The 19,088-nt window shown below is 32.4% G+C and overlaps 2 protein-coding genes across 2 annotated transcripts; both read right to left on the reverse strand.

Moving 5' to 3' along the window:
* Positions 1-1,730: 1,730 nt before the first annotated feature.
* On the reverse strand, positions 1,731-6,536 carry LOC122610734 (putative BPI/LBP family protein At1g04970). Its single transcript, XM_043783697.1, has 6 exons — positions 6,087-6,536; positions 5,385-5,524; positions 4,183-4,534; positions 3,215-3,475; positions 2,885-3,010; positions 1,731-2,197 (listed from the first exon to the last, which is right to left on the reverse strand). Exons 1-6 carry the CDS (start codon positions 6,534-6,536, stop codon positions 2,006-2,008), a joined length of 1,521 nt encoding a protein of 506 aa, XP_043639632.1. The 3' UTR covers positions 1,731-2,005.
* A 5,413-nt stretch (positions 6,537-11,949) lies between these two features.
* Positions 11,950-17,946, reverse strand: LOC122578676 (serine/threonine-protein phosphatase PP-X isozyme 2). Its single transcript, XM_043750693.1, has 8 exons — positions 17,591-17,946; positions 15,607-15,759; positions 15,364-15,426; positions 15,201-15,286; positions 13,874-13,949; positions 13,535-13,803; positions 13,061-13,139; positions 11,950-12,552 (listed from the first exon to the last, which is right to left on the reverse strand). The coding sequence occupies exons 1-8, from the start codon at positions 17,729-17,731 to the stop codon at positions 12,502-12,504; spliced, it is 918 nt and encodes a 305-aa protein (XP_043606628.1). The 5' UTR covers positions 17,732-17,946; the 3' UTR covers positions 11,950-12,501.
* Between the last annotated feature and the right edge of the window lie 1,142 nt (positions 17,947-19,088).

Below are 19,088 nucleotides of genomic sequence, written 5' to 3' on the forward strand. Positions count from 1 at the left end.
TACCCGCATCATCTTAATGGGACGGATAACTTTTTAGTCGCAGGAATAGAAAATAGTTAGAGACATGCATAAATAGTGCAACCATAATACATTAAACATCATGACTATGCATAAATAGTCGCTTGATGATGTACCATCTCCCTAATAGCTTTGGGATAATAATCTCTATTCTACCCTATGGAAGCTACTAGGCTCCAGCCCAGACGTAGTCTCCGGACTTGAGCATGGTTGCTCCTTAGAGGCTTCGGACATAGCCTCCGGATTGATCCATAGAGGCTCCTGACATAGCCTCCGGACCCTCCTCCACTGAAGCTCCTGACATATCCTTCGGACCCTCCTCCATTGAGGCTCCTGACGTAGCTTCCGGATTTAAGATGCGGAGGCTCCTGAAACCTTCAGACCTGAACATGACCTCATCTATGTTAAGTCATGGGCTTGATTTAGGCCCAAACATGTAAATCCCATGACCCAAATCTAAAACCCTAGTAGCATCTCTATAAATAGAAGATCAAGACACCAACCAAAGGGGTCTCTCTTTCTCTCTCTCATCCCTGCATTCTCTTACACACAGTCCTTAGCCTACTTTGGCTTGTGGCGTCACATCTTGTGGTCACCAATTGGGAACCGCCACCCGAAGTAGCAACAATCTAATCTTCCCTATTACACCTTATAGATCAAGGATTAACCCCCCAGTATTTAAGGATAAATGTTATACCTAAATGAGTGTAGACTTATGCTTAAACATAATTTTTTATGCCAATTTTTTCATAGATAGTTGACATAAGAGTCAACCAATGAAAAATTAGCTCGGGGGAGATCAAAATTCAAGTCTAAAATTACATCGACTTTCAGTTATTGTGCTCATGGCGCGTTAGTATGTGTATCTTTAGCCATTGGACTTGTACGGAGTATTCAGTATTATATTAGTTGGTCGTTGAAAAATAATTTGGATTGGGATTCCCTAAAGTTAATTACAACTTTATTGGTAAAGTTGATGACTAATTTATAAGAGTGATAAATATTTTAGAGTTGGTAAACGTATTATGTATATATATTTAGGTATATACGATCAATATATTTAACTTTTTTGGAATATAATTAACATAAGACCAATAAACATTTTTTAGAAATGTGCTCACAAGAAATATGTTAACGAATCAATGTTTATCTTAGGTGTATATTTAGGTTAATTGTATTCTCTAATTTTTTTTAAAAGAAATATTCATGTATTGAATTCAAAATATTTATAAAAAAATTTCTAATGTCATCTTTATATATCCACTGTTTACAAAAAGTATAAAATCAAACTTTATATCACACGTGCATATGTGTAATCCGCATATCACAAAGGCATCTAATCGCGCCCAAAAAAACCTTAAACCAGGCCGAAAAAACCCAAAAACCAAGCCTGGTCAAAACCGGGTTTGACCAAACCGGATTGGGTTTTGAAAAAGATTGGTTTGGAACATGTTTGGTTGGATCAAGTTGAAATTAATTTGAGATCGAGTCGGATTCGGTTTTCGGGCAAAAAAAACCGGTCAACCTTTGACTAAAACGGGTTTCAAACCGATGCAGGTTTGGTCAAATCCGATTTTTAATCTTGTTGACCAAAATCAGTTAGGGTCGGGTCAATTTTTGGGCTTGGGCACGACCTCAGGCATCAAGACCAATTGTATTATAAAACAAAGAGCAAATCAAGTGGGCCATTTTTTTGTGTGTACAAGAGTTGCTACTTCAACATACAGAGGTCATTTTATTGATCAAATGTTGGTCTCAAGTTGACAACCATGATATCTACATTTTACAAACTTCTTTCTAATACTAGCACTAATTAGTATAATGTACAAAGATTACTGGATACACGATCCATATATACCAAGGCTCCAAGACACCCAGATAGGAAACCTACCCAATGAGACTGAGGCTTCATATGATTTGAACTTGTGACATCCCGATCAGAAACTTCAAACAAGTAGGAATGCAGGTATACATCCACATTATTTCATTATAAAATCATGTGAGGAATGTACTCGTATGCATGACCAACATTGCTGCAAACAATGATCTTTGAATCCCCATAGATAATCGAAGCATTCTGAAGCCCATAGCCATGGAAAGCAGGAATCGAGTATCCTACCCTTAGACGTAAATTTACAATTGGCACAATGATACTTTTTAGAATTGTGGACATCATTGACTGCAATATTTCAGAACTTGTGTCAAATCCAAGGTCGGTTAAAGACTTAAAGATATATAATTACTAATGGATAAACAAGTTTTGCTTCTGACATCTGGGAATAATCACTTTAATAGCAAATGCAAAAAACTAATGGTAAAATAAAATCACCTTTTTTACCCAATCTTCCATTCCAAGTTAGAAGAGTATTCAACAAAACATTTCATTTTCCACGTAAGTGTATTTTTGGGTTGAGGGGTTGGTCATCGTAGAAAAGCCTATTATGGTAAAAATTATTAGAAATGAATGAGAGGGCGACATGCGACACACAAACCCAAAACTTGTCACGTGCCGGCGTGTCGCTATCTCCTTATTTATTTTACATTAAGTATTGATAACTATTTTATTTGAACGTAGCACTTCAGGTCAATTCATATATTAGGTCCTTAATATTCACCATATTATCTAAATCTGGTTTGTGAACATCATGATAATTATTTTGCAAACCCCCTAAAATGAAGTTGATTAATACTATCATAACCAGTTATAACATCCCGGTTGAAAAATTATTTATTTAAAAGTTTGCTGCAACAAACTTGATAAGAATATTGGGAGACTTAACCTTAATGACAGAACATGATCTTTCCACAGAAAATTTTGCATAGCACATCAAACTTTATTACAGCTTAATGATGAAGTTGAATGTACCTGAACAAGAAGCATATGTAAGGTGCCGATTTCACTCCATTTCAAAGACAAACTGAATTTGCTAAGGCTGACACCACCAGCAACAGTGCTCAACGAAATTCCTGCAAATCCGGAAGCTTCAATCTCCTGCAAAATATCAATAAAGTAGAATTAGTTAACTACTAGATTGTTTCATTCCAAAAATACTGCATACATTATCTATAATGTACGACATTAATGGGAAAGGTGTTAGTGGGTCAATTAGATCCGAACGGCCAGTAACCCAACCTACCTGACCCTCCCACTTGCCACCTCTAATTATTGATATGTTAATGATTCAGGATATCATACCATCGAGATGCATGCAACTGGGATAACATCATCAGCATCCATGACATTAATAATGACATCTGAGTTTATGGCAGCAACAATATCATCGTTTTCAACTCTTATGATAGGAGGTGACACTATTGTAAAGTTCAAGCTCATAGCATCATTTGGGAATTCTTTATATAACTTAGGAATTATAAATCTCCATCCAGCAGTGTTCAACATATTTTTGTATAGCTTCTTATCTGGCAGTTCATCAACAACCCAATACATCTTATTTGTCTGAAACAAGAAAATACAAGTGAGTACCAAAGGCTATAACTTATCAATGATCCAAATGACCAAATACAACATATTTGTTTGAAACAGAAAAATAAAAGTGAACACTAAAAGCTATCTTATTAACCATTATGTAGATATTTTTTGTTGATCTTCAAAGAAAACTTTGTAATTCCTCGACTGGATGACAATTACATCAAATTCGTTTATTCACAAAGGTTCAAGTAAAAAGTACTTATCCCAGATCACTACTGATCACTTTCAGGACGAAGGTTTGGGTTGACCTAAAATGCTTTTGAAAGAAAATAGATATTTTACTTTTTTTAACAAGTGATTAATGTGTCAGAAATGATTACAACACCAACGATACCCGATCCCCAGCATATATGCGGGGCCTGGATTTAAATATGGTTACAAATACTATTGAATGACAGTGTTTCGAAACTGATTTAGAAGGTTTTTGAAACAAAACTAAACTTTAACCCCTTTTGACCCATTTCCTTCAAAGCTAAATATTTTTATTTTCCTGTTTGGCGCTTTAGAGTTTAAACATAACCACCAAACCACTCATAAGTATATCTGGCCAAATTTGTCATGTCTACACTTTAACTAAACTACATGCATAGTCAAATGTTAGCATTCTCAAAAGACATGAAGTAAACAAGCAAAGGAAGACATATGCATATCTCCATGAAGTATTTAGAACTTACACTGAAGTACACGGATGATGCTGAGTTAAGCACAGTTTCATGTACTGAAATAGCAACCATATTCTCTTGGCTGTTACACGAACTACTTGATAGTAAACTTCTCTCATAATTATAAGAAGTTACTTCACTGTCAATATGTGAAAATAATCCATCGATACCAATAAGAAGAGAAGTGTTGCTCAAGATAGGACCATCAGTGATTGTAACATTTAACGTAGCAATGTCGCCAACAGAGACTTCTTTTGGAAGTGACTGTAATACCAAATCAAGTTTTATCACTGCATCCTTAACATTCTTTGTGATAGTATCTTCAACTGCATTAGCTATGTCCTCTTCAAAATAATCAATGAATCTGGAGAAACAGAATTGAGCTCAATAAGAGAAATTTGATGCACATCGAAGGTGACATATTCAACCCATTTGCTTATAAACGGGGTGATTCAACCTTTTGTTGTAACCTCATATTGGTCAAGTAAACAGAACTAAAAGAAAGCCAAAAGGCTTAAATGTGTCAAATGAGTCAAAAGTAACCGAAGGTGTATTTTTAGTGCATAAAACATAACAAAGCGTATAATTATATACCAATAGTGTTCAGGGAATCAGGGTAAAGCCCGAACGACCTGTATAGACCCATAAAAATTGAAAATTGCCCGGTTAATCACAAACCCATTATCCAAAACCCGCTCATTACCCACCTCTACACCATGTTAAAAATGACCACTCCTGTCTTATTTATATAGAAAGCCTGACATGTTGAAGGATGGTACTCATCTTCTTGCCTTCTCGTTGTAAACAAATCATCTTGATAACGAAAATGGAAAAGCAATATGTATGACAGTTAGATGTGTTTCCTTGTGGGAGTCCCCATGATTCTTTGTACATTCATTCTTTATTCTCTGTACACAGTTAGATGTGTTTCTTATTTCTTCTCTTTATTATCTACTACAGAATTCAAAAGACGTCCACCAGCTACCCCCAAGTAATACTAAATATGAAAATCTTTGGACAAAGATCATGGTTACAAATGCTTTGTGATGCATATAATGGCCCAAAAGTAACTCTAAACGGAAATTTTGCAAACAGGGAACATTTTGTTTATTTTGGAAGGATTGAGCAATTCGTTTAGAATAAACGACATAAGTAGAGATCGTGAAAGATGTTGTAATCAGATCAAATAAGTAAGAGGAGGTTAGAAAAGATACCCTTGATAGAGCCAAGATGCTCCTCCATCCAATATTATGGAGATATAGTTGACATAGCATCCGCAGTCTACAGGAGACACCCTAAGAGTCCCTTGCTGGCTCGACAAACCAAGAGTCATCCCGATGTTCATACCTTTAACCTTTTCAAATGACATCTCCATTAACTTCCCACTAAAACGACCAATGTATATACGCAGATACGAGAATAGTGCCAATTTCAGACCATTTATATGAAACAGGCCAATTTGGTTGTATTTTATCCGTAATGTGTAAAATACATATAATAATAATAAACTAAGTAGAAAAGAAACTGGACAAATGGTTTGAACAGGTTAACCGGGTTACCAATCGCCTAACATGTGTATCCGTTACTTGTAACAACATAAAAAGATTGAAAATTTCAACAGTACACTTTCTATAGTCATATCTCGATAAGTTGGTTTTTTGTTGGAGGTGGCAAAGTTATCAGTATATTGCTTTTTTTAAGCAGATGAGCTGAAATGCTTTCTGCTTATCTTATAACAAAAAAGTGTTCTTTTGAATAAATAATACGAGTAAGTGTTTCTTCAAATTAGCTACCTGCATAATTTTTTCCAAGCTGAAAAACAGTTACAAATAAGCAACCCCTTTAGAAGCTAATAAATTGATTAAATTCACCTAAAGACCAACAAAAAGGAAATTCCAAAAAATAGATATATATACCTGAACAGAAGCCAACCCATTATCAGTAATCTCAAAAAACCAATTACTATAAGAGTAACTCCAATCAAAACTCAAATCAGCAGTTGCATCAAAAGCAACAATAGTAACACCCAAATCACCACTTTTTACAACTGAATCACTGACATTAATATTATATATAACTGTATTTGAAACCACCATATCAACTGTACCAACTAATGCTATTTTCATTTTTTTCTCAATTTGTGGCAAATTTAGTGGAATCAGAGCTGAAATTGCATTTTGTATTAAGAAATCTTTAGCAAATTCAAGACCCTTTTCAGAAATTCCAAAAGATATATACCCATTATTTTTATAATTACTTTCTTTATTATCTGATGATGATATAATATCAGCAGATGATGTTAATGATGATGAAATTGCAATTAGTAAGATGGGTATTGTTAAAAATAGAAACTTTTTTGGACCCATGAAAAGATTTTTGAAAAGAAAAAGTGGGATTGTAATTTGGGAATTTTAGATAGTAAATAAATATAAAATCTTGCGTATCATGTTTTTATTGTTTAATTGAGCAGAATTGTGATTCAGCTGGAGTAAATAACTGACAGAGACTGTGGTAATGGAGGATCGTTACGTTACCAAATACCAACTTTTGTACGTATAAATAATAATATTAAAATATAATAAAATAATATGAATATAATAAAATCAAGATGAGAAATAGTTATCCTTTAAACTTAACCTAATCCTCTACATATCGTGACTAATTATTTTTCTTCTCATCTTTCATTTTTCTATATGATATATTATGCTCTTATTATTAAAAAAAACTTTAGGAATAAATTTAAGTTAATCTTTTTAGAAAAATTAATGATTTCCAATTACCAATTAAATGTCCTGTAATTGTAGCAACGTAAAAAGGTTCGTTTTGTAGTTTGTACAACACGAGTAACGCCGTATAATATGCCACATCTTATGATAAAGGTTCGTATGCCACGTCTACAAATTGTTTATGCATTACACATGGTTACAAAATCTTAAAAATTTATTTAGACCACTATCTTAATCTTAATTTTAATCTTAATCTTAATTTTATTTTAATCTTAATTTTAATTTTATCTTAATCTTAATCTTAATCTTAATCTTCTATTATACTAAAGCATAGTTATTCTAACAATTTATTAACCAATCACATTGTTCGCTTTCACAAAATTTTTAATTTTGACTTTCTTTGACTTTTTATTATCTAAATACCTATAAATATTAATATAACATAAATGTCGCTCTTCTTTTTTAAGATAACTACCTTAGAGTAATTATAAATTAATATAAATATTCCTTATGATAAATGTCCACCACCATCTACTTTAAAGATAACCACTTTAAGGTGGTGTTTGATAAACTCTTAATTAAAAAGCCATGACTTAATTTTAATTATCTTAATCCATTAAGTCAAGAAAATATGTTTGTTTTTGACTTAATAAACCAAAAAATAACTATATTGACTTAATCTATACAGACATTGTATATCCATTCAGTCACTTTCTCCATTCAGTCACTAAAAACAAACAAGCCCTAAGATTAATTATAAATTTTTTGTTTTATCATATAAATATACTAGCTAATCAACCCGGGTTAAACCCGGTTAATTGATAAACGCTTTGCAAATGAACCGAATGATACTCAGGTAGCTTTAAAATATGTTGTCATATTAAAATGTATAATAACAGTGTTAAAGAAGTTGAAAAGTTGTAATCAGTTATTATGTAAAAAACGAAACTACACGGAAACAATAGTTGTGTAGTTGTGGACACACGATTAAACACATTCAATTGGCAAAGAACAAAAAATTAAACATTATCTGGAAAAAAAACACAATAGTTTCCGGCCTATTATAAAAAAAAAATAAGGTGATTAAAATCTTACATAATAATGTGAACATTTAATAAAAATCTATATTAATGATACATATTTAAAAAATGATTTTTTGAATTTTAAATAAAAAAGTATGATGATGTCATAATTAAATTAAAAATATGTGTGGTAAGACAACTTTAAAAAAATCTTATGTCATCACAATCTTTCTTTATTAATATAATAGATATCCAATCGAATAATAACTAATATATATCAAATAATATGTTTTGTCATATAAATAATCAATTGAATAATAACTAATATATATCCAATAGCATGTTGTATCATAAATATGGAATCAATTGATTAAAAATAAATAAAATTTGATGTAAATATATTAACACTTTAAGAACCATTTTGATAAACATATTTTTAAAAAGTATTTAAATATAAACTCAAAGTGTTGATATATAGATCAATTTTTTACTACTCAAAACAGTATATTAAGTTTTAAACTATAATAAATTAACATTTAATATTGATAACGCCGTAAGCCCCGTGTATTAAACACGGGTCTAAAAACAGTTGAACTAATGACTTATTCACCAATCACATCGCTGAATTTCGTTAAATTGATTCTCACTTATGTCATCGTAAACCTAATAATCATTATTAATATTTGTATAAAAATTCTCACTAATTTACACATAATTTATACTCCCTCCGTCCTACTAAACTTGTCCACTTTTTAATTATTCATCATTTAATTAATTAAATTACTTATTGACCAATCACAACTCTCAATTTTCTTTAATTGTTAATTTTAACTAATCTTGACTTTTATTGTAAAAATAAGTATAATTACACGACTAATTCTATACCTAAAGATATATATATTATATTTTTAAAAAACTATTAAAATTTTATAGCACTAAATGTCGACTACACTCCTATCCATATGTATAAATATTAAATTAAAATTAGATAATTATAATACAATAATTACATATCAAACTTAAAGATAAATATTAAGTCTTTAAAAAACTATTAAAAATTTACAGTAATATTTTACAAATAAAATACAACATTCTAACTTCAAACAAATATGAACTTCATTCAAGATTCATGTTCTATTTCAATAAATAAAAAGTATAATTTTCTTACTTTACATGTATTAACTTTTTGTATCATTAATGTTCACAGTTAATTATTATCAAAGCATTTAACAATAATAATATTGTAAGTCTCGTGTCCAGTGTTGGACACGGGTCTAAAATCTAGTATATATTATAAGACAGTTGAACTAATGACTTATTAACCAATCAAATCGCTCAATTTCATCAAATTGACTTTTCATTATTTAGATTAACTATAAATTAAAAATCATAATAATCATTATCCAAATATATTATTATATTAGTATTTATATTTATTTGTAGAAAAAGACTCATTATTTTACATTTTTTTTGTTTTTCATCAACAATTTATACTTTTTTGTCATGAATACTTAATTTATATTTATTTTTAGTCATCAACTTGAGAAGATTTTTTAAAAAAGTTACAAAAAATATTTATATTTAATTTTTTAAAGTTACAATTGTCACTCAGACTAATAGTCCTAATTGTTATCAAACAGTATGAAAACAATCTTAATGGTTATCTAATTATCACAGGTTAGTGATTAAAACAAAACATATTCATGTTATCAGCCGCATCATGATTAAACACATATACATATACTTGAATGTCAAGTACAAGATCACAAATATGTTTATATTTTAATTCTTAATTATGTTTCATAATAATATTACATTATGAGTACAATGAGTTTCAAACAATTATATAATAATGAAATTATTGCTGCATATGCCTTTTGTAATGACTACAACAAGCACTTTCATCAATATGTCTCAGCCAAATAATGAGAACCTGTGGTTATTGTACTACTACTTGCAAAGTATAACACTTAAAACCGTATATTTTCAAAATTATAAGCTTTTATGAATTAAATGTATCAAAATCTAATATCGATAATATCATAAACCCTGTATCCAGTGTTGGACACGAGTCTAAAATCTAGTAAAACAAATAGAAAACGGTATATAATTACAAAATACAATTGTTGCAAATATGCCACGTTATTTCTTTCAAACGCTAAGGCCACCAAGAAGCATTTTAGAAAAAGTTTTTTGTCTTCATCACCTATTGAATCTCAAAGCTTGATTTTTTTTCCAGAACATTTAGATATCAGGGAAACCTCACCGCATAATGGTGAAACCTTACACGTACCTTAGAAAACGAGATGTTAACCATGGGTCGTTACAAGTATTCGGAGGAAAAAACCTTAAAATTTGTCATCCCTAAGGATCGAACTCAAGACCTTGGATAAAACTTAGGATGTCTCTAACCAGTTGGACTAGTCATCATTGACAAAACCTTTGATTTATATAGATGTCCATCAGTTTGGATTCAGAATTATATTTATGACAATCAGATTATGATAAATTGATAACAGTATTAGCTTAACGCATTCGCAATATTAGGTAAGTCTATAAAGAGTTAAAAATAGTTTCTAAAGAGAGTTTTCATAGTATGAAAGATTTGTGATGATGTGACAGTTTAAAACTCAAACCATTGTTAAAAAAATATTAAGAAGATGTTACCGCTGACGTGACAATTTAAAATTAAAAACTGAGTACATATGTTTTATCAGCCATATTACTATATTAACATGCAAGAACTACTCTTCCTCCAACGCCGTATTAGCCAATTCAAACAAAACACTAGAGTATTCAAGAAAGCAATTGCCTATCTATATTATACTATAAAACAAATAAAGTTTCAAACAAAACACTTGAGTATTCGAGAAAGCAATTACTTATCAATACTATATTATAAAGTAAATAATGTTTCAATTCAGTTTCTAACTTTTAATTTCAACAATGTATACATAATAATACATAAAGTATCATACATCAATGCCCCACAACTTTCAACTTTCATTTTCATCTCTCTCCTCCATAAATTATTTTATTCCTATAATTCATTCAAAATCTTTTATCTCAAAAACCGTACATCGATAAATTATAAAAATTATATGGGTGTTAATAAAATTTCATTCTCATTTATTAGAGATGTCATTCGATATATTTTTGAAGACTTTTTAAATCCGAAGGCGGAGCCCGTATGGCTAAGGCATTTGGCTATCACACTCTATGACCAATCACCTCTATGACTTATCATTCTCACCATCTCACCGCCGCACCGCGCGGGTACTTTATCTCGTAGTAGCTAATAACAATCTATGCACCTTTAATATATCAAGAATGAACACATAAATAATCCATAGCTTTAATTCATTAAGAGTAAGAATGCTTATAATCATATTCATCGACTCATAATAAATTAGTAATAGTGATGCTATGGTGATGACCTTAACGTATTACGTCATCGACTCAAACGCTACAATGTCCAATTAGTTGTCTTGAAAATGACCTTAATGAACACATGATTTTTTGTTTTGTTAACAAAGGTTTCTTTTAATAATATCTAACAGATCCATTTACCCTCTTCATCCAATAGATTTGGAATTTTGGATGAACAAATCGAGCTTAAACAGACATGAATGTAGATATGACTCCAACCAATCCACATCCAGCCGTCATCCCTGGATTGGACAAAACCATGTATGGTCCATGGTCGTATGGGTGCTCAACAAACCAAACTGGAATACATAATCAATACTATTCTCCCCCCATAGTACTCGGACGAAGGACAAATGAGGGAGAAAGAAGACGGAAATTTAATCAAAAAGACAATGGGAATCAATCTTGCAAAGAAAGATATATAACCTAGAAGAACAGCACAGTTGAATAAGTATTTGACTGCTATTTTGGTGAACCTATAACAGTATAGCTATTAGTTTGTCCATTTCTAACGACCACACAGAAAACAAAACTTTACGCCAAAAAAAAAAAAGAACAGAAGAAACGGAGCTAATATGAGAAAGATATGACCAAAAATCAAGTTGCAAAAATTGGCATATATACCTAACATTAAATCATCTTCAACATATAAAAAACAGACCATTACACATGCAACCGGAAAAAGACATAATATCCATATGCCAACTTCCCTGTTGAAGTTTACTCTCCCGGATTTTTTTCACCACTATATTGAACCAAACACATGGGGTTTACGGTGGTTTGGAGGTGCAACTACCTTTTTGTGTACATACAATCTAGCACACATTAACACTACTACACAACACAAGCCTACTACACAACACTCATGAGATGAACTCCATGAAGATAGAAACTAGACCGAGTGATAATAGCCGCCCGGCACAATTGAAATGAACTGAGGTGTAGTGGCACACCGCACACCAATTACAGCAACCCAAAACAATTGCAACAAACTGGGATGCAATGGTGCACCTACCGAATCATGAGCCAGTGGGCCGATCCGCCCATGATCCTTTGGTACAAAACTGTCTTTGTTGTAAAATATACAATCATCATCTTCCTAATAAATGCATGTGAATAGGATCCAACGATATAAAGTAACATGTGATCCAGTTTCATAGAAAGTAATCCGGTGGTGGCTTCTTAGCCGGAGCCCCTCTAGATTCCTGCAATTCAACATAAAAAGAAAAGTTTTTATCCATACAGCATGGATACCACTGTCTACCCAAATATATAAGTATAAGTATATAATATATATATATAGATATATTAATTACACCCTCGACTACATATCATATTCTTTGCTAGAAGTTAAAAAGGCCGACATATTCTCCTTTTTTTAGCATATTTAATCTTTTGACAGAATTAACTTTTAACAATTTTTGAGTAGTTTGTTAATTTGTTTTGGACGGAATTTGTTCAAGATGGAGCCTATTAGGCAAAACTATGATTTAGAAGTATAACCTTTGGGAGCAAAATAAGTAATTTAATAGATTTTTATCTTATTTTATAATTTGTAGTTCTATTTGAAGAATTTACTACTGCACCTTAAACCACCCTTGTATATCAAGAAGTTTAGGCCTTTAAGAGAATCGCATTTCATATAGCTTGGCCTCAAGATGCCCTATCGCACTCCATAAGGCAGGACTGAAGGGGGAGATCTCAATGACAAACCTGTGGAGCTGCTTTAAATACTCGGAACTGTTTATTGAGATTCTCATCCAGCTCGAGAATAGCAGCTACGTTGCCACACCTACAAAACAATGATTCAGAAACTAGTAGAGGTGGCAAAATGCACAGGCAGTGTAACAGTCGAAGTGTGTGGTTTTTAATACAAGATGAAAATGGGCCTGTTTGACCATGATCACTTTTTGTCCAGTTATATTATCATATTTTGCGTGTTAAACGTAATTACAAAAAATATATAACAAAAAGTTCTTATAAGGCAACTTAGTAGGTTTGATAAATTGTAATACACATTGGCAAATTTTGACCCGTTTCCTTTTTATTATTTTTATTAACCAAGTTCACTTGTTAATGAAAATTACATAACATTAGTTGACTGGTTCAAAAGTGAATACTTCAAATGTCACCTTATTCATTAGGAACAGGGAAAGATAGTGAACTAAATGTTAGTCCAAAACTAACCTGTAACAGTAATTTGGGGCTGACCAGACGGTGACAATCTGGTTATCAAACATCCACTTATAACCTTCCATTACCAACTGGTGTGCACGACAAATGTAATCAATATTATTTGTATGATTGAAAGAAGAAACAATACTTCCACCAAACAAGAAACCAGCACCACGCGGACTCAAACCCCAGCCATCCACAATGTCTTCCGGATCAGACCATAAGAGGTCACACATGGCACCATCATGGGGTACTTCTTGCTTCCGATCAATTGTTCGAATCTGGAAAATGAGTTTTCGTATTAATTACTTTCAGTCAAGGATTAAGAACAAAATAGTCACAGTGGCAAACCTGATCTAATGTGGTGATATTAGGAGAGAGACCTCCGTGAACAGAAAATATTTTGTTCTCAATGAGAGCGGACAAACTGTTAAATTGTCAAAAAATTCAAGCAGTGTCAGCAAGATACAGTTATTAATAGCAAACTACAAAAGCAACAAGAATGACAGTTTGAGACACCTGATAACCAGAAACAGAAGATAAAAGTTTGTAAAAAAGGTAAATATGCTACTGTATAAGGCTGGAGCCTACCCTGTGCCATCCAGAGTTCAGCTTTACGTTCATATCACATGTGGCAAATTAGCAAATATAGGTCAAATGTCTAAAGCTAGCAAATTTAGCTAAAACGGGCACCCAATTTCTAAAAATTGCCAAAAAAAAAGCTCAAGAGTTCATGACATCCTAAACTCTTTAAGAGAAAAATAGACCATTAATTTAACAAAGGTTTGGTAATTATATTTGATATATTAGATGTATATGGAAATTGAAATAAGAAAAAAAAGTGTTGGCAGGTTCACTCGACCCAGCCCATCACCCAACCTGCCTTTTTTACCACCTATAGTTCATACAACTTGCACCAAACAGAAACCATTAACGTCAGTGTTCCCAGAAAAGAGGGTACTTTAAACTGCTTTATGCCAAATTTATCAAAAGGATACGGCATAAAGGAGCTAAAATACTAGTAGCATTGACTCAATCAATCCCAACTAGTAGCATTGAGTATCCTCTTTTTTTTTTCTGCTCGTGAAAAAAAATTCAACCTTAATAATAATATGCACATCTTGAGTTGCTGAAAGTTGAGAACTATGAGCATTATTTATCCTAAAAGTAGTGTGTATTAGTTCATTTTATAAAACCTCTGAATGTGCAGACCCAGAGGCACTTTCTCCCTGGGTTACCCTTTGACTAGAGATGGCAAATTCAAACCCACTTACTTAATAATGGTCTGATTCAGGTTATGTTACATATCTAGTAGGTCAAACTAGTGAGATAAAAAATTGCTTAAAAGAGGTAAATTCAATAGTATTCCAAGTGTATATTTATATGCATAAAGCCACCTAAATAGTTTATATTCAAAACTTAAGGTATATCAATCAAAACACAACTTTCCAAATCGCATTTGACAACACCATATATTTTTATTCCGGAGACAAGATTTTGAGTCAACCAAACCTATTTTGGCCTGAACCCCAAGTTCTTGTGTTCATCACTTCATCTTTTACCTAACCCACCCGCAATCCCGCATGGCCCATTTAGACACATCAACCCTTGATGGTCAACAATAAAGGCAGTTATGTGTCAGGTGATGAAAGAAAGAAACCGAGAGAAGCTAACAAACCTTAGGTAATCGAATATATCTGTACAATATCTCCAAACATTGACAGAACCATATTTCCTCAGGCACTCATCATAGAATCCATACACCTACATATAGAACAGGGACAGGGGTAAGCTCTTAAAGGTTAATCAAGTCAACACGTGAACTGATGACAACAAGATACCTGTGTAATCTGCCGGCTCTCATGATTTCCTCTAATCAATGTTATCCGATCAGGATACCTTACCTGCTTACAGCAGTGCTTCATTAAAGATCTGATAAAAGAAACCAAAAACTAGACTGGAATAAATAATCTGAGTCCATACATATCTACAATGTGTAAACAAAGATACTTTGTATCACAAATTTTGTACCTGATCTAAAACTAATTGACAAATCCGCAGAAATTATTAAAATAACATTTTACCTTCAGAGCAAGTAAAAGCAAAAAGGTCTCTACAGAATAGAACCCTCTGTCCACAAAATCTCCAAGAAACAAGTAATTAGTCTTCGGACAATCACCGCCCACTTTAAATAGCTCTTTCATGTCATAAAACTGTCCGTGAATGTCGCCACATATCTATACATCAAAATGAAGGCCAGAAATAACAAGATTAAACTATTAGTAATATCACTTTACATATTAGCATTGCTATTAGAGTTATTATTATAATTATTATGGTTTTCCAGTGACAACCTAAGGGCTGTCAGTAACAGGTAATTGCATGCATAAGATAATCTGTTAGAAACAATCAACAGTTTGTGAGCAGTGTGAGACACTGATAAGGAGCCTTCATAAGTCACAAAAAAAGGATTATAAGACACCACTACATGGACCATAAATATGCATTTGTACTCAAATTTAATAAAAACCGTATATTTTCTTTGGAATGTTGAACAAATAGTATCTTAAATCTATAACTGTAGATAGAACTCTCATTATCTTACTCATTGGCATACATAAAGAACCAGATGCTTTGACGCCCTAAACTTTTAGCCCACTCATTGTCCTAAATATTTAAAGTTTGCCCTCTTTTTATATATTGGAGAATGAGAGTTTGGTGACAGCAAAATACTCTCATAACCATTTAATTTTGATTTTAGCTTCTCAGAAACATGTAACTTGATTTTAGCTTTTTGAAGGGACATCTTGGAAATAGTTAGAAAGTTAGATTGACCAGACTTAATGAAACCTTTACTTTGCAGATCAGGAAAATCATCATGATCAATACCAAGACCAAAACACAATGGATATACAATACTTCTACGATTTTATCTTTGCCTGTAAATCCATCACCAACTATCAATTCGACTTTCCAAGCTTTTTGTGTGATTGCTGGCATTAATCTTAGAATCCACTAACTATGATATATCCAATCCTTTTTATAGACAGAGATCTCATCAGAAAGCTTATGAACTAAACTATGATATAAAATCAGTTCAAAACTTCAAATAGACAATAGACCTCCGATAACAGTATGGATTAAGGAAAAATAAAACTTAATAGAAAACAGATATCAACCTTAAAAGTATAGAGTAAATAGAAATAAGCTGAACTACCCTCGATCCGTTTTTATTAGGTAAAGGTGCAAATCACATATGCACCTATCTGACTCAATGAGTTAGCACTTCAGTTTCCATATAACAGGTAATTCATTCTGCAAAACATCTTGAAATGTTTCGGACAACTATCAAATCATTACAACTATAGTCTATAGAAACTCACATTCTTATCAATATTCAATTTAAACACTTCTCAAAAACCTAGGAAATGCCAGCCAAGTCATCGGGTTAGTATTTCAATACAGAATAGTTATCACTAACGACAATCATTTCCGTCGCTTAAAAAGTGCGTAGTACTATAATGGCAAACTAGGTACTCCATAGTTATACTGCTTACAGTCTCAAGTCTCAATAGCCGACCCTCCCGGCCCTACCCACACACTAGGCCATTCCTCGGCTAACTTAAAAAATGGTGAACCGCATTAACCGCTCTCAGCATATATACGTCTCGGCTTCACTAACCTTATGTTGCATATCCTTTACTACTAAGCTCCTACTCTAAAAACGAACACTAACAATAAATCCTCGAAAGATAGATACTATAAGAATTTAAGCTTTGTTTCAATGACCTCCATTTATATAGAAATCTAGATAGATAAACACATCGCGTGCATATGTAGATAGGTGTGTGTGTGTGTATATATATATATAGTGTGTGTGTGTGCGTTATACAGCTCATAATCCAATACTACTGATATAGCCTAAAAACTAACTGTATTTGGATAGATAGATGGATAGATATAGCGTGTATATATAAATTCGATAGATACATATAGTGTGTGTGTGTGTGTGTGTATAGATGGATACATGATTAAAAATAAAGGTAAAAGTAGAAGAGAGTTAGTTACAGTGACTGGAGCATCGACACGTTGAACATTACTTTCTTCGACTAATATTTCCATAGCTTTTAAGCAAAGAGATTTCACTTCCGATTCTTTCAGCGGCTCGCAGTTTTTCAGCTGCTCTATCTGCCGGTCTAGGTCTGACATTTCTGTAGCTCTTTAATTTACCTCGCCTTTACTTCTTCTTCGCTTATATTTTTGGAGATGAAAGGGGAAAGTGCAGAGGCGGTGATGTGATAATATAACAATCCCGATCGACCGCCGTGATAGATTTGATGGTGATTAGTGGAAAGTAGTTGGCGGTGTGGAGTGTCTGATGATGTGGTGTATGATGATTTTTTTTTGCGACTGTTGTACGACTATTATTACATTATTATCACTTGATTTTTCCTAACATATTACATCTCTATTTTGGGGAAAAAAAAATTTCATTAGATCACCCTGTGGTTTGATGTATTATCATTTTTTTATTTTATCATTTTTTTTATTATTATTTTACCCTGTGGTGACTTTCTGCTTCATTAGAACCCCTCACTTTAACAGTCGTTAATTTGGATCCGTTAAGCTCGTCAGGTGCATCGCACATGAAGGTACTTTAGTCTTTTTCACCAAAGACATCTTCTCTTCCTTCTCCATCTTCTTTTTTAATTCAACTCAAATTTTTTTTATCAGATCCAAACACAAAAAAGTAAAATCCAAAAATATTTCAAAAACATCAAAATCAAAACCTAAATAACAATACAAAAAACGCAGATCTTAACAAGCTGAGAGAAAAAGTGCAATACTAATATTTTTACAATTTGTGGCATTTTTCACTTTCAGATCTTAACACAAAAAGTGCAAATCTTAACAAGCTACAGTAACTTCATGTGACATTTTTCACTTTCAACAGTTCACAATTGTCAGCTTCACATTGTTTATATCGATCTTAATTACATTTATTAAAAAAAAAGTTGATAAAAAAAATAGAAAAAAGATCAATAAGGATCAATAAGGAACAACTATTTTCATTATCTTCCTTCTTCGATTTAATCGCGATGAAATTCTGAGCATCTTGATGTGTTGATTTCTCCATTTTGTTAAGTTTTGAGACGATTGAAGTTTCCGGCGAGTAGTTGAAGGTTCTGGCGAACTTTATTTCAGCTTTCTCTCACCTAGGGTTTGTTCGCGATTAGATTTAGAGTATTTTAGTGGAAGTTTCGAGTTCTAATTCGAAAAATCGAGAAAGTTATCGCGTTTATCAATTTTCCGGTGAACGGACATATTTTCCGGTGATCTTGTTTGGAACCATTGTAGGACAAGGTTTGTTCGGAATTGATTGGTTAGCATTTTGGTACTGATTTCATGGTGTGATTCGAAGTATCGGCAAAGTTATTAAGGTTTTAATTTTTCCGGCGAAATTACTTGCCGGATCCAACGGTCTGTAGTAGCGGATAATGGGAAAAACAATGATTGTTGGTGGTGTTGGTGTTTCCTGGTGTATATGTGTGTATATTATAGGTTT

The sequence above is a fragment of the Erigeron canadensis genome, chromosome 8 (genome assembly GCF_010389155.1).
Source record: "Erigeron canadensis isolate Cc75 chromosome 8, C_canadensis_v1, whole genome shotgun sequence".
NCBI lineage: Eukaryota > Viridiplantae > Streptophyta > Magnoliopsida > Asterales > Asteraceae > Erigeron > Erigeron canadensis.

What these genes read in the sequence shown, in the direction of transcription:
- LOC122610734 (XM_043783697.1), bottom strand. Translation starts at nt 6,536, where the DNA reads ATGGGTCCAAAAAAGTTTCTATTTTTAACAATACCCATCTTACTAATT. An exon ending in CATCATCCGTGTACTTCAGT is followed by an intron (nt 3,476 to 4,182) that starts GTAAGTTCTAAA and finishes TTCTTGTTTCAG; the next exon opens with ACAAATAAGATGTATTGGGT. An exon ending in TACATATGCTTCTTGTTCAG is followed by an intron (nt 2,198 to 2,884) that starts GTACATTCAACT and finishes GAAATATTGCAG; the next exon opens with TCAATGATGTCCACAATTCT.
- LOC122578676 (XM_043750693.1), bottom strand. Translation starts at nt 17,731, where the DNA reads ATGTCAGACCTAGACCGGCAGATAGAGCAGCTGAAAAACTGCGAGCCG. An exon ending in TGCTTTTACTTGCTCTGAAG is followed by an intron (nt 15,427 to 15,606) that starts GTAAAATGTTAT and finishes TGCTGTAAGCAG; the next exon opens with GTAAGGTATCCTGATCGGAT. An exon ending in ATATCACCACATTAGATCAG is followed by an intron (nt 13,804 to 13,873) that starts GTTTGCCACTGT and finishes CTCATTTTCCAG; the next exon opens with ATTCGAACAATTGATCGGAA.